The sequence below is a fragment of the Ochlerotatus camptorhynchus genome, unplaced genomic scaffold (genome assembly GCF_037179485.1).
Source record: "Ochlerotatus camptorhynchus isolate MF236.1 unplaced genomic scaffold, CSIRO-AGI_Acam_v1.1 ptg000366l, whole genome shotgun sequence".
NCBI classification, from domain to species: Eukaryota; Metazoa; Arthropoda; class Insecta; order Diptera; family Culicidae; genus Ochlerotatus; species Ochlerotatus camptorhynchus.
Genome location: NW_027040854.1, coordinates 450838 through 465271, shown reverse-complemented (window position 1 = coordinate 465271; position 14434 = coordinate 450838). Strand labels below are relative to the sequence as shown.

Genomic DNA, 14434 nt, shown 5'->3' with positions numbered 1-14434 from the left:
AGGAAATGGAAAACACACCACTCAAATCGCACTTGCTTGGCTCCAATATCCAAAGTCCGCTCGAAGTTCAGGTTGAGCAATGCGTACTCAACCTTGATTCCTCCCCTTGTGCCATCTCTCCGGAGGATAGAATCACAGTGGAACAGATTTGCTCAGCGCTCAAATGCACCAAAAACATGAAGGCCCCCGGTTTTGACGGAATATTCAACCTAGCATTGAAAAATCTCAGCATGAAGGTTCACTCTCTGCTGGCTGCTGTCTTCAACAGATGCTTGGAACTGCACTACGTTCCAAGTATCTGGAAGACAGCAAAAATCATACCTATCCGCAAACCCGGGAAGGACCTATCGCTAGCTTCAAGCTACAGACCAATCAGCCTCCTTTCAGCGCTGAGCAAATTGTTTGAGAAACTTATTCTCAATCGTTTGCTCAAGTTTGTCGAGGAGCACAACATTCTCCTACCGGAACAGTTCGGGTTCAGGAAGGGGCACTCCACAAATCATCAGCTAGTACGGGTGAGGAATAACATCCGAAGTAACAAGGCTGTATCCAAGTCCACAGCCATGGCATTGTTAGATGTTGAGAAAGCGTTTGACAATGGGCTTGTATACAAGCTTTGTAACTTCAATTTTCCTTTGCATCTTGTTAAAATCACCCGTAACTACCTTCAGCAAAGGTCGTTTAAGGTATCGTTGAATGGCTGCCTTTCAAACACGTTCTCCATCCCAGCAGGAGTTCCGCAAGGAAGTCTGTTGGGCCCTTTGCTTTACAGCATCTACACTTCAGACATTCCTCCCCTCGGAGACGGTTGCGTGTTCTTCCTGTTTGCAGGTGATACCGCAATAACCGTCAAGGCTAGGATGCCTCGCGAAATAACAAACAAGCTCCAACGATGGGACTGATATGCGATTACTTTGCTTGATGGGACAAACTGACTTGATGTTGTTCTCACATTTTTCATGGTCAAAGTCCATAGTTTTATCACGTGTTATGAAAGTAGATGCCAATTGATAGTGGATAACGTTATTATCTTAACATTGACGATTATCCATATGGGACTGATATGCGATTATAGGCAGTGTAGCAAAAGCGTAAAAAGTACACCCTCAGACAGAGGGTGCGTGGATGAAGGGGACTGAGTTTTACTATTAAAAATGACTTTGAGTCAGCCACTGATACTGATTTATTTATGATAAGGTTTTCTTTCAGAGACACCGTGACATGTAGTCTTCTATTTTTTTACAAGAAATAAAGTTGTAACCAGAGTTGTAGCTTAAACAATATAGGGTACTTCGGCATAAGCGCCCATTTCCGTCAGATCGAGCAGAAACATAACGATTCGACGTGAACGAATCAGTCACGTTCGGTTTAAGCATTTCTAGCTCAAATCGTTAAAAAAAATGTCAATTTTGTCTCGACCCCTTCTGATTTGAATGAAACATTGCTCACGTGTTCGCTGATACTAATGGTTGCATTTTTCATTTAAATATGATTTTTTCCTCCAGAGTAACTTTTGAAAAGGGCGTATAAAAAAATGGATTATTTTTTTTTTCAAAAAATCAACTTGAAAACTATTGATCTGATCAAAACGGCATATGAGAAGAAGTTTTAGGTAATTAAATTATCTTTGCGGAAAAAATACACTGAAAGAAAAAACTTCGTAAATTAGTATTTAAAAAACGTAAAACGATGATTATCTTAAAACGCCCCCCCTTCGATCTTTATAATTTTTTTTTTCAAGAAAATTGATGGAATACCCTTGAATTTCGTAAAAAGTGTATGCTGGTAACTTCCTTAAAAAGAAATCTATAATTTTTTAAATTTTTGTTGATTTTTACAAGTTGATGAAAATGCATAATTTTTTGAAAAATAATAGTTTATTTGGATTTTACGCATAATTTTCGATAACTTTGCACATATAAACTTTTTTCCTAAGTCCAGCCGTTCTCAAGTTAATGCGAATTAAAAAAATAAAATTATAACAATTTTCAACATTTTAGGCCATTTTCAAATGTTCGTCGAGATGTCCAGCAACGAGATTTTATTTCATGATTGTATATTAAAAAACAAACAATTCATTCTCAGATATGGTAGCTGTCAGACTTACCCGTTTCTATCTAGAGGCAGCGGAAGAGAAGCACGTTGATGTGGTCAAATGAAAGATTTGTTGAGATAAAAAAACAGTATATATTTATTATTTTATTTTACAACTCATATTATTTGAATACATTGAATAATTTGGGTGTATCGTTTGAATTAGAGAATATTTTTACTGCAATTTGGTTGTTTGAAACTGGAATATAGCAATATAAATTTTCGAGTTCCAGGAATTGGTTTCACTTTCTTAAAAATTGGATCAAATTCCGTGTCAGCCTTTTTGTATTCTTCCGTAGAAACATAAAAAAATGACATTTTTGTTTGAAGATCTTCTTTACGACGATTTGCCCAGTCGTACAGTTGTTTAGGGTTCGTTATAGGGTGCTCGTGTTGCTTAGCTAAACTTGCTCTGGTTGCCATTCTCTTAAGGGTACCGCCAATCGCATCACAAGGACCTTTGCCGTGTGAAGTTGCAAAAAAATGCCATTCAATTTCTACATTATGCTTATCTTTAAATCCACAGAGGCTAGCAATTTTTTTATGTTTTTGTATTGTGAAGCTGCTCCATCTGACATAAAAATACACTTTTGGACTGTTATTTGCAACTTTAAAAATTCTAATAATTTTGAGATAAACAACTGAACTACTGTTACTGTGTCATGCTTTGAAATTGATTTAGGTAGAGGTTTACAACACTTGAAATTGTTATCCATCGTAAAAAACTACTTGCTTTTTAACTTGAAACGCTAAGAGAGATGAACTGAATGGAACAGGTGAAGATCGTCCCAATATATATATATATGTAGCAGAATAATTACAATGTTGACATTATACCTATCTTCATTAGGTACAATTGATTATAGCAAACTTTTTTAGGTGTGAGTGTAAGAAGCCTCCACGGGGTGCCTTTTTATGTAGTTGTGATATCGCGGGATGAGCTCTTAAGGCACAATATGGTATACGTCAGAGAAGTACCTAGATAATTTATCTCAATTACAGGTTTAATAACATATTTGTTTACCTGTTTATGTTTTGAGCCTCTGTTATGACATACACAATTCTATCCAGGTATACAACTAATAGAGGACAGAAAAAAGGCACATGAGTGGGTTTGTTGATTATTTGGGTATATTTGAGAGTATTTACTTATAAACTTATTTCTTTTCCGCTGCGTCTAAATAGAAACGGGTAAGGCTGACAGCTACCATATTTGAGAATAAATTGTCTGTTTTTTAATATATATTCATGGAAAAACATCTCGTTGCTGGACATCACGACTAACATTTGAAAATGGCCCAAAATGTAGAAAATTATCATAATTATTTTTTTTAAATTGCATTAACTTGAGAACGGCTGGACTTAGGAAAAAAGTTTATATATACAAAGTTTTTGAAAATTATGCGTAAAATTCAAATAAATTACTATTTTACTAAAAAATATGCAATTTCACCAATTTGTAAAAACCAACAAAAATTTCAAAAATTATAAAAAAATTTTTAAGAAAGTTACCAGCATACACTCTTTACCAAATATTAAGGCATTTTTTCAGTTTTCTTGAAAAAAAAATTTATGAAGATCGAAGGGGGGTGTTTTGAGATAATCATCGTTTTACGTTTTTTAAATACTAATTTACTAAGTTTTTCTTTCAGTGTATTTTTTTCCGCAAAGATAATTTAACTACCTAAAACTTTTTGTCATATGCCAGTTTGATCAGATCAATAGTTTTCAAGTTATGATTTTTTGGAAAAAAAATAATCCATTTTTTTATACGCCCTTTTCAAAAGTTACTCTGAATCAAAATCATATTTAAATGAAAAATGCAACCATTAGTATCAGCGAACACGTGATAAATGTTTCATTCAAATCGGAAACACTCATGACCAACCGGTTTGCGTTTTGGACTAGAAATGCTCGTTTCAAAACCTACAAAACAAAGTCTATAAAAACGCATATTAATAGGGGAAAAGTTGGCTTCGGCAATACCTTAACCTATTATCGTCAGGGGGTAAACAAAGTCCTAGAGCACTCAAATTTGACCAATAGTTGCTCTGAAACACAATGTATCCACATGCCAAAATTGAGCTCTCAAGGACGTTGTTTACCCCCTGACGATAATAGGTTAAGGTATTGCCGAAGCCAACTTTTTCCCTATTTACATCCATATCACATTAAAACAAATTACCATATCCGAACAAACGATAACCCAAATGATAGAAGGCGCCAATGTACGCGCGACGGACTAATTGCCGGACATACGCAGGCTTTCTTGACGGCACTGGTGGCCTCTGGGCCCAAAAGCGTATCTGCGGCACACTCGTTGATACAAAAAATAATCGTCCGATGGTAGCCGTTCGCTTCCACACACGCGGCGATGGGGTTTTCCTACACCCAGAACTTGATCGTGGCTCGCCCTCTTTTTCACTAAAGAGCGGCCAACGCACATATGTTCAAGTTCTCACCATCAACGGCGTACGGGGATCATTGTACCAATTCCGAAGCCAAATTCCACTGATACCGGACCTGCTGCTTTTCGACCCATCACACTTTTAAGCTGTATATCTAAAGTCTTTGAAAGGATGGTCAACCGGCGACTAATTACGGAATTAGAAACGAAAGGACGACTGGATAAGCGACAACACGCTTTCCGATCCGGAGGCGGCACCGAAACTCATTTCGCGGAACTGGAAAGCTATTTACCCGGAAAAGACGAGCACTGTCTAATTGCGTCTCTGGACCTGTCAAAGGCATATGACACCACCTGGAGACATGGGATTTTACGGACACTGAAGCAATGGCGCTTTTCTGGACGCATGTACATCATTCTGAAAAGCTTCCTATCGGAAGTTACCCAGCTTGTGACTTTGTTCCTCGTGGCTATGCAACCGATTTTTGGGTGGTCCCAAATGGTGTCAAGGTTCTCCTTTATGCCGACGACATCCTTTTGATCGTAGTAGGCCTAAAGAATCAAAACTTAGGTCGAAAGCATCAAATTGCTGTCAACGCGGTGGTCAAATGGGCGATAAGCATTGGTTTTTCTATATCATCTAACATATTAAACATCTTTTATGGTAGCTGTAATGCTCGTCGCCAGCCAAAGAAAGATATAACCATAGATTGCATCCCAGTACCTAGAACAAAGCGGCTCAAAATTCTAGGTGTCACGCTAGACCAGACCTTCACTTTTAGAGCACACTGTACCCAGAATGTCAAAAACTGCGCCACGCGACTACGAATCCTGACCATGCTTGGATCAAGACTTCCCCGAGGCGCCCGTCGCTCACTGCTGCAGGTAGGATCTGCGATCATCACGTCACGCCTTCTGTACGGAATAGGTCTAGTTAGCAGAAGAGGCCATACGGCCCTCAAAATCCTCTCCCCAACCTACAACCGGATGATTAGACTCGCATCTGGAACATTCGTCACAAGCCCTACACTCGCTATCATGGCTGAATCTGGCATGCTACCATTTGACCTTCTGGTACTACAATCGTTAGCACGGGTGACGATTCGGCTTTAAGAGAAAATTAGTGACGCCTCCGATCTTCCAGTCATTCAAAGAACATTACAGCTGTATACCGAAAAAACCAATTCAACTATTCCCAGAATCTGTCAGCGCAATAGGATCACAGAATGGCACTGGAATGTACCAAAACCTACAATCGTCTGGGACGTTAAACAGATTATTAGGGCTCGATTATTAGGACAGGGGCAGGGCAGATTATTAGGACCCGCCAGAAAAAGTACGACCCATAGTACAGGATATAATCGAACGACACTTTCAAGGACACACCACTCTTTACACCGATGGCTCCAAGAGTGACGATACAGTCGGCACAGGCCTATTTTTAGCTGGCGTTAGCAAATCCGTAGCCATCCCTCGTCAGTGCAGCGTGTACTCAGCAGAGGCCTATGCCCTCAACCTGGCACTCAAGACTTCACCCAAAAAGCCAAAAGCTATCTACAGTAGGTAGGCTATCTATAGTAGGTCTACACATCCATGGATCGAAAGTATTGAAGCAGCAGTTCGCAACAAAAACATAAAATTCTGTAGGATTCCTGGTCATGCTGGTATTGAAGGAAATATTTCTGCAGACCGTCTAGCGGGTGAAGCTAGAAAAAACGAACCACATGATATCCCAATACCAGTCATGGACGCAGTAAGAGAAGTCCAAAGCGTTATACGAGAACAATGGGACTAGCTATGGTTCAATTCGCAGGACGTTAAGCGAGATAAAATCCGACACAAGCCAATGGAAGGACAGCGCGAACCCCGCAGAACAACAGGTCCTAACCCGATTGAGAATAGGACATACGAGGCTCACCCACAAGTTCCTGATCAACAGAATAGACCCACCTTTATGCGAATGCTGCGGCTCCATCATCGACATACGTCATATCCTTCTGGACTGCAGGAAATATCAAGATTCCCAATCACAATTCAACAATACTGATTTGTACAAAAAATTGTAATTAATCCAATCTAGACATGAATGCACAATACAAATGTAAAATGTCACTAATAAAAAAAATAAAATAAAAAAAAACGTCAATGGCTAAGTCCCCCGTTAATTTGGGACTTAGTAGAAACTTTCCTCGACCACACAACCGAAGTGACAAAGTATCTTGCTAAAACGGCACTTAGCAAAAACACACGGCGGACACCGACCTCGGTCAACCAAGAGGAAATCTTTCGGATCACTTAAAAAGTAGCGTTTCTCGTTGGAACGTTTATATTTCACGAACTTCTGATGGCAACTAACTCTACGTACATAAATGATCGCAGTTTTAAACTGCTTTTGCTTTCTGCTCTGCATGTATGTATGTGTTTGAAAGGGAAAACATCGGGATCGAGTAGTATAATCGCGATCGGTGTATTTGCATGTTTGCTTTGTGTGATTTGTTCGTAGTTCGTAGGTACTAGTATATAAAAAATTATATCTGTTTCGTAGTTTGTAAGGTAGACAGCAAATAATGTCTCTAGGTTAAGTTAGATGTAAGAAATTCAATTTTACTTCTAGGAACAAATTTTACTTTTAAGCTATTAGATAAGTTTAGGTTTAGATCAGTACCTAACATTCCGGCCACCTTAAAATAGCCTATTTTAACGAATCTTATTCTAAATCATTCTGCTGGTGTAGATACCCCGTGTGTCCTTTACAGAGGGTATTGGGCATCCTGGTATCTTGAAGGTTGGTGTGCGCAGAATGCAGACGATGATCGTAACCGGAAAAGAAACTAGACATCATCCGTGCCAAGTGGTGTTGAAAACTTGACACTGATAAAGTCTGCAAGTAGTATCTGTACGCGAATTTAAAGGAAATAAACTAAAACACTCAAAACTCTTCATAAAGGGATTCCGTTAAGAGGTTCGGCAAATTTAAAAGATAGATTGATTAGTTTGATGCATCAGTTTTTACCTTTATCGTTCTCGGTGTCGTCCGATGGCATCGGAAGAAGAGCGATTTTGGCGACTGGTCGGGTAACACTGGTCGGGAAGTGGATCATCACAAGCGTAGGTCTTCCCGTCGTTGGTCGTAGATCTGCGCGATATACGAAAGGACGTTTTTCGTCTGGTGAGCACGGTAGCAGGAATTGGAAGCTGGATTCGGAATCGTAGTGTATCGGACTTCGGTTCCTAGATCAGTCCGAGGGTGGTCACTGACTGTTCACACAGCAAAAAAATAATTTTGATATCACATCAAAGTGGATGCACTACAATCATGTCGAAAATTTCATGTAATTTTTATGACCACATAAATAAACAAATGCAGTAAAAGCAGCGTAATGTCAGTTCATGCATTGTATTAATGATAATTTTGTCCTTTTTAGCAAGTAATATTACACCATATTTTCGACATGATTGTAGTGCATCCACTTTGACGTGATATCAAAATTATTTTTTTTCTGTGCATCGGAGAATCGGTAGAACGGTTGGATTGTTAGTTCTTCCGAAGGAATTTCGGCCAGGACGGCTGAGCTGTTGGAGGCCCATTTCCTAAATGGAAAACCGGCGGAATGTAGCATTTCACTGAGCTGGCGACGAAGTTCGATGGCTTTTTCTGGGGTGTCGGTAACGCTGATGAGGTCGTCGACGTAGTCTTCTAACACGGTCTTCTTTGCCATCGGGAAATTATCACCTTCATCGTTGGCGAGTTGGACTAGGGATCGAGTGGCGTGGAATGGTGCAGACGATGTACCATATGTAACGGTCTGAAGCTCGAACGTGGAGATTGGATCTGTTGGTCTTTTCTGAAGAGGATTCGGATGAGCGATCGGTCGATGCGTACAACTCCAACAGGTTTCGTCCGGAATCGCATTTCGATGGACTGGAGATCCTCTTGCACGACTGGGCCAACGAGGAGAATGTCGTTCAAGGAATTGCCGGATGATGCGCGGCATGAGACATCGAATACAACCCGTACCTTTGTCGTAATACTGCTGGCCTTACACACAGGGTGATGCGGCAAGTAATAGTGCATCAGGGAATCATCTACCGGATCTTCGAGACGTCGCATGTAGCCAAGTCGTAGGTACTCGTCCATAAACTCGTGGTAGGCTACCTTGATAGCTTCGTCCCGCTCAAGCCTGCGTTTCAAACTTCGCAGACGTCTTTCGGCGATGACATGGGATTCGCCGAGTTGAATATGGGGATTCTGAGATTTTGGAAGAGCGACTACATACCTTCCGTCTGCGTTTCTCGTTGTAGTAGCTTGGTACAGCTCATCACAAGCGACTTCACCTGCCGAGTAAATTCGACCGATATTGATGGACTCAATCTCTCAGAACTTCTCCATCAGTGTTTCCAGGTTGTGGGTGGTAGTTGCGGTACAACAGTGTAGAAGAACCCGTGCAGTAATGCTATACCAACGACCTGACACTGCCCAACCAAAGATTGTGTCGTTTAGCGTCGGTGAGCCACCGTTGAGGTGGATCCTACCACTCATCATGTATTCATGGTATTGGTCAGCTCCCAACATCATGTCGATGCTACTAGAAATGTTGAAGTTAGGATCGGCGAGCTCGACTGACTTGAGAATGCACCAATCCGAAATGTTTACGTCTCTGCCTGGAAGTTCAGTGGTTAGGTTTGGAAGCACTAGGAACTTCAATTCACTAGTGTAATACTCGTCTCGTGAGCGGATGGTTGCGTAGACTAGCTGTGACACCGTGGTCGTCGATTCCCCAACACCACTGATGAGGATATTGGCTCGTTCTGGTTTCAGATTCAGACGACGAGCCAGCTTCTTGCATATTAAGTTGGATTGGGATCCGGAATCGATGAGTGCTCGAGCGGCATGCTCGTTTCCATATTCATCGAGGACTGTCAGAACAACCGTGCAAAGGAAAGCTGTTCTTGACGAGCGAACATGAGCTGGCATACTCACTTCGGTGGCTGGATGCGCTGAAACACTTGATTCCACGGACCTTACCGTGGAGGAGGAATCTGGTTGCTCAACGACTGGAGTGCCACGCCTTTCTGTGGGAATGGTGAAGCTTGAGGTTGGTGGAGCAGCGTGTGGTGTCTTTAGTGGCAGAGGCGACAGGAAAACCTTGAGTCGCAGTTACGAGCGACATGGGATGGCTAGAAGCAGTTCCAGCAAAGACGTTTCTGGGCGATGAGTTCCCTCCGTTGACCAACGGAGAGCCTTTGGAAAGTTAGATACTGAACCAACAGATGTTTTTTGGAGCAGGAGATGCACGATAGGCGATTGGATCGTGGGCTATCAACCGCGGTATTGGCGACCGACCTCAATTGCTGTGGTTTCTTGAACGGGCTGACACCGGCCACCTTGACCGATGTGTAACGATACTCCATCTCCGATGAGACCGTTTGTAGAATCCTGATTCGTTGCTACAGAAACTCGACGCATAAAGCGTACGTAAGTTGGTTCAATTTTGAGGAATGTTCTTCCCAAGGCACGAAAAGTAGACGAGTCCAACTTGTAAGAAAGCATACATACCAGTAGAGTGTCCCAGGTGGCGACTGCTTCCCTATCTTTGCCAATGCCTTGACGTGGCGTTGAAAGTCGTCCAATAACGTGTGGAGACCTTCCGGAGATTCCTTGCGAATGGGGGCCAGGTCGTACAAGGCCCAGAACAACTGCTTTCTGAGGAACTGCTGGTCATCGTAGCGTTTGAGGAGGGCTTCTCAAGTTGGTCCACAATTACCTGCCTCGATGTCCATCGTCTCATATGGTTTCTTTGCATCCTTCTCCAAGGACTGCAACAGGAATTGTAGCTCCGCCACCGGTGGGATTTCTGGAACATCGTGGACCATGGATTTGAACGTGTCTCGGAATCCAAGCCACCGAGAGTAGTCCCAGTCAAACTTTGGCAAGTCGATTTTGGGGAGGCGCAGATGGAAGCTGGCTGACGTTGATGGGGCAGTGATGGTCTCATTGACAGGAGCCGGTTCGGCCACAATTTGGCTCATCAGCCAACCTTTCACTGCACAGTACCGCGACTCTACCTCATTGCGCTCTTGGTAACGGCGCATCACCACTGTCCAAACGCTTGAGATCAGCTTGTACCCTGATGAAGTCTTGGTACAGCTGATTCAGCATTTCGAGGCGTACAGGCACTTACAGAATATCGCGCTCCTCGTCATAATTCTCAACGAAGTTTTCCATTGCCTCGAACGACGACATCAACGATTTTCGGTTCGTTATTCGGTTCTTAAGCTTCTTCCTGGTGGCCATGCTTCCGTCGATGTCGTTATCCGAACGGCTTTCCTAACGGGTTAAACGATTCGCACACGCGACGACACGTTGGTCCGACGGCACGTGATATCCTTCCCGATTCGATACGAAAAACTCCTTCCCGACACGGATCGCGGAAACGAACGAGTTGCTCCTTTCCGACGCGGATCGCGAACGCGAGAAAGGAACGAACAAATCCTTCCCAACGCGGACGTGGGACCATCAGGATAACACTTCACTTTCGTGGCACCTTTCGCGATTGGTCGAGCGACCAAGTGTCCACGGATGCACTTTGGAGTGCAGCAATTGTCTTGCACTGTCACTTGCACTTTGGAGTGCGGTTTCAATTCACTGTTTACCACCAATGAATTCAAGCAGAATGCACTTTGGAGTGCAATTGCACTTCACTTTCGACGTCACTACCGAACATGTGAAATTCGCGGGGAAAATCTTCAATGGCGTCGCTTCGGCACGTCACGAAAAACAAAATCACTTTGTTCTGCCTTTCACCCAACCAGCCAACCAGGAATGGCGTGGCTTGGGACTTGAAAAGAGCGTCCAAAATGGCTGGGATGCCACACAATTACCGTTTATTCACCTTTCATCCAACAAAGCCCAGCGTGGCTTGGCTTGGGTGTAGAAAACACAATTCACAATGGCCGACAATGCCACACTCCTTTTCTTCGTGACAGCGTGGCTACAGAACTCACTATCTGGTCCCGGAATGTCCTACGTATCCGGCTCGAAGGACCAATGTACGCGCCACGCACTAATTGACGAACACACACAGGCTTTCTTGACGGCACTGGGGGCCTCTGGACCCAAAATCGTATCTGCGGCACACACGTTGAAACAAAAAATAATCGTCACGATGGAATTGAACGAAGGCGTTCGCTTCCCACACACGCGGCAATGGGGTTTTCCTACATCCAGAACTTGATCGATGCTCGCCCTCTTTTTCACTAAAGAGTTTCCGACGCACATATGGTCAAGTTCTCACCATCAACGGCTAAGTCCCCCGTTAATTTGGTTGTGTGAGGATCACAATCTCACAATTTATTCTTCCCTGTACAGTGTCGGCAATAGTCAATGCTCTGCTAGTGTCCCTTCTACCCGGAGAGGTTCTAAGTTTATCAGTTAGCACGGCCTCCGTAGCGGGGCAGCCGAAGCGGATCTCTCCAAGGTAGTCTGCGAAGCGCAAAAGGAAAAAAGCGACGTTGAACAGATTCTATTCTCTCGGCACCGTTGTTGTAGTTTGGTTTTCAAACCGTAGAACAATACTCAAGTACTCGTACGAGAGAGCAATCAAGAAATTTTAAACAGTAGACATCGGTGAAATGCTTAGCTATCTTGAAGCTGAATCCTAAAGTCATAGACGCTTATCGACGACATACGAAATTTAAAATCACACCCAGGTCTTTCACGTAACAGTTGTTGGGGACCGCAATGCAGAAGCAGTTGGTGGGAATAGGGAGTTGTAGAGTTGACCCATCCTAATTTACATACGTACATAAATGACATACAGTCAACTTTCTTACTCGATATTATGTCATACAAGCATGGTAATCTTGGAAAAATATCAAAAGACTTCCAGATAATGTTATATATTTACGAAGATACTTTTGAGAACTGTGAAATATAGTGCTCGTGAGCTTAATAATGGCATATCCATAGAAAGAAAAATAGTACATCTTAAATTTAATTTCCATTTCAGTTACTGATAGGATTTGAAACAGGTCAATTAGTTTTGTGGGATATGAGAGGAAAATGCGCAGAACTACGATGGATATCACAGGAGCCTCTTTTATCGTGTTCCTGGCATCACGAAGGAAAACATTTCATCACATCTCATTCTGATGGATCTTTGTGTACGTGGCCTTTAAAACTTTCACCTAAACCTCTAGTGCATGGTTTTCCACATGGTATGTATCTTTCACAATCAAATCTATGAATCAAAAAGAAAAATAAATGCCGTTACTGATTTAGACGTTTAAGTTTGCATGGTACATTCACTAACAATCGTTTTGTTCTTGGAATTGGTTTGACTTAGAACGGTAGCTTATCTAGAGCACTTTGCTAGGTGTTAGTTTATTATTTAAAAAAAAAAGATCACCATAGATTTTATCTAAGTTGTTTATCTAAGAATATAATTCGAAAGCAAACCATCGCTTGAATATAAGGCAAACATTTGAAGTATTACGGGGCTATCTTTATAAAGTGGTATGTTTTTTTCCCCAAATTTGCTTCATCAAACTCGCCATAAAAAAATCTCCGTCAAACCAATCTCGAATAAAGCCGAGAATCAATTGGGTACCATGAAAGGGAATGCACTCTAGAAGAATATATGTTATCTGTTATTGGAAGACCTAGCAATAGTTCCCTGACTTAGATTATTCCAATCTAGTTCTAGCTAAACTTTAACAAATTAAAGATCAGAGTGTACTCCCTATGATCGAAACATTGTTATCGCATATTATTAAATTTTGTTTTTCTACCATTCTTTAGCTAAGACAAATAAAGATGGAAAGATAGAAGCATGCAATGCAATTCAAAAAGTGGAAGTTACAACAAATAGACTTGGGTAATTATAGGGAAATATTTTTCATATTTAAATTTATAATACTATAATACATCGTTTCTACAGTGAACAATTTACAATATTCTCTGGTGGCCTACCGACCGAAAAATGTAGTAGTAAGTCTCATTGCATAACAGTATTAGTTCAGGCTAAATCAACCACAGTATTAGAAATGGAACATCCGGTTATTGACTTTTTCACGATTTGTGAAAGTCCATGGAGTAGTGGTACGTTTGTTTTGTGCGATCATTTAATAATGTTAATCTCTAACTTTTTTCTGTTTACAGATTTACAGGAACCATATGCCGTTGCGGTCCTACTGCAAAATGATTTAGTATTGATAGATTTGTTAACAACTGGTTATCCAACGTTTGAATCGCCTTATTCTATGGATATACATGAGTCACAAGTTACTTGTTGTACATACTTAGCAGATTGTCCATCTGATTTAGTTCCAGCCTTTTATTCAGTAGGAAGAAGTGCATCAAACCGTCGATCAGGATACTCTGAGAGAGAGTGGCCTATTAACGGAGGGGAATGGCAGCCAACGTCTTGTAGTTATTCGGAAATAGTGATGACTGGCCACCAAGATGGTTCTATAAAATTTTGGGACTCAAGTGCTGGAACGTTACAAGTGCTTTATAAATTAAAAACGTCTAAAATATTCGAAAAATCTAGAGTGAGATCGATGGACGTCAACGATGACGATCCGTTATCCATTTCGGCTATAGCTTTATGTGCCGAGTCGAGGTAAATATTAAACCCCTAAAACATCACCGTACACATACAAGGCCCGTACGACCTACCCATCAATATGCAAACAGTTTAGCGCAAAGATTTCAACATTGAGACAATAATGATACGCTGAAAGCAAAACTCACCAACTCACTTTGGAGATCTAGAATCTATACCGTGACCTGCCTTAATTCCGCGCAGCACCGTGGGTTTAACAAAAGAACTGGATTGTTTTTTTTTTAATTTTATTTCTAAATTATTATCACAAACGTTAGCATATCGAGTTATCTTTACTAATGCATAAAAAAATTGACAACTGGTTTCA

General features: G+C 41.6%; 1 protein-coding gene across 8 annotated transcripts in view; it reads left to right on the top strand.

The window, feature by feature from the left end:
• Tomosyn (syntaxin-binding protein tomosyn) overlaps positions 1-14434 on the top strand; it is a 235908-nt gene that overhangs the window by 96665 nt on the left and 124809 nt on the right. For all 8 annotated transcript variants that reach the window (XM_065232266.1, XM_065232267.1, XM_065232272.1 and 5 more), the window contains 4 exons: positions 12511-12718; positions 13302-13377; positions 13441-13601; positions 13662-14124. In XM_065232266.1, the coding sequence (XP_065088338.1) occupies positions 12511-12718; positions 13302-13377; positions 13441-13601; positions 13662-14124 (908 nt within the window). The remainder of the gene's footprint in view (positions 1-12510; positions 12719-13301; positions 13378-13440; positions 13602-13661; positions 14125-14434) is intronic.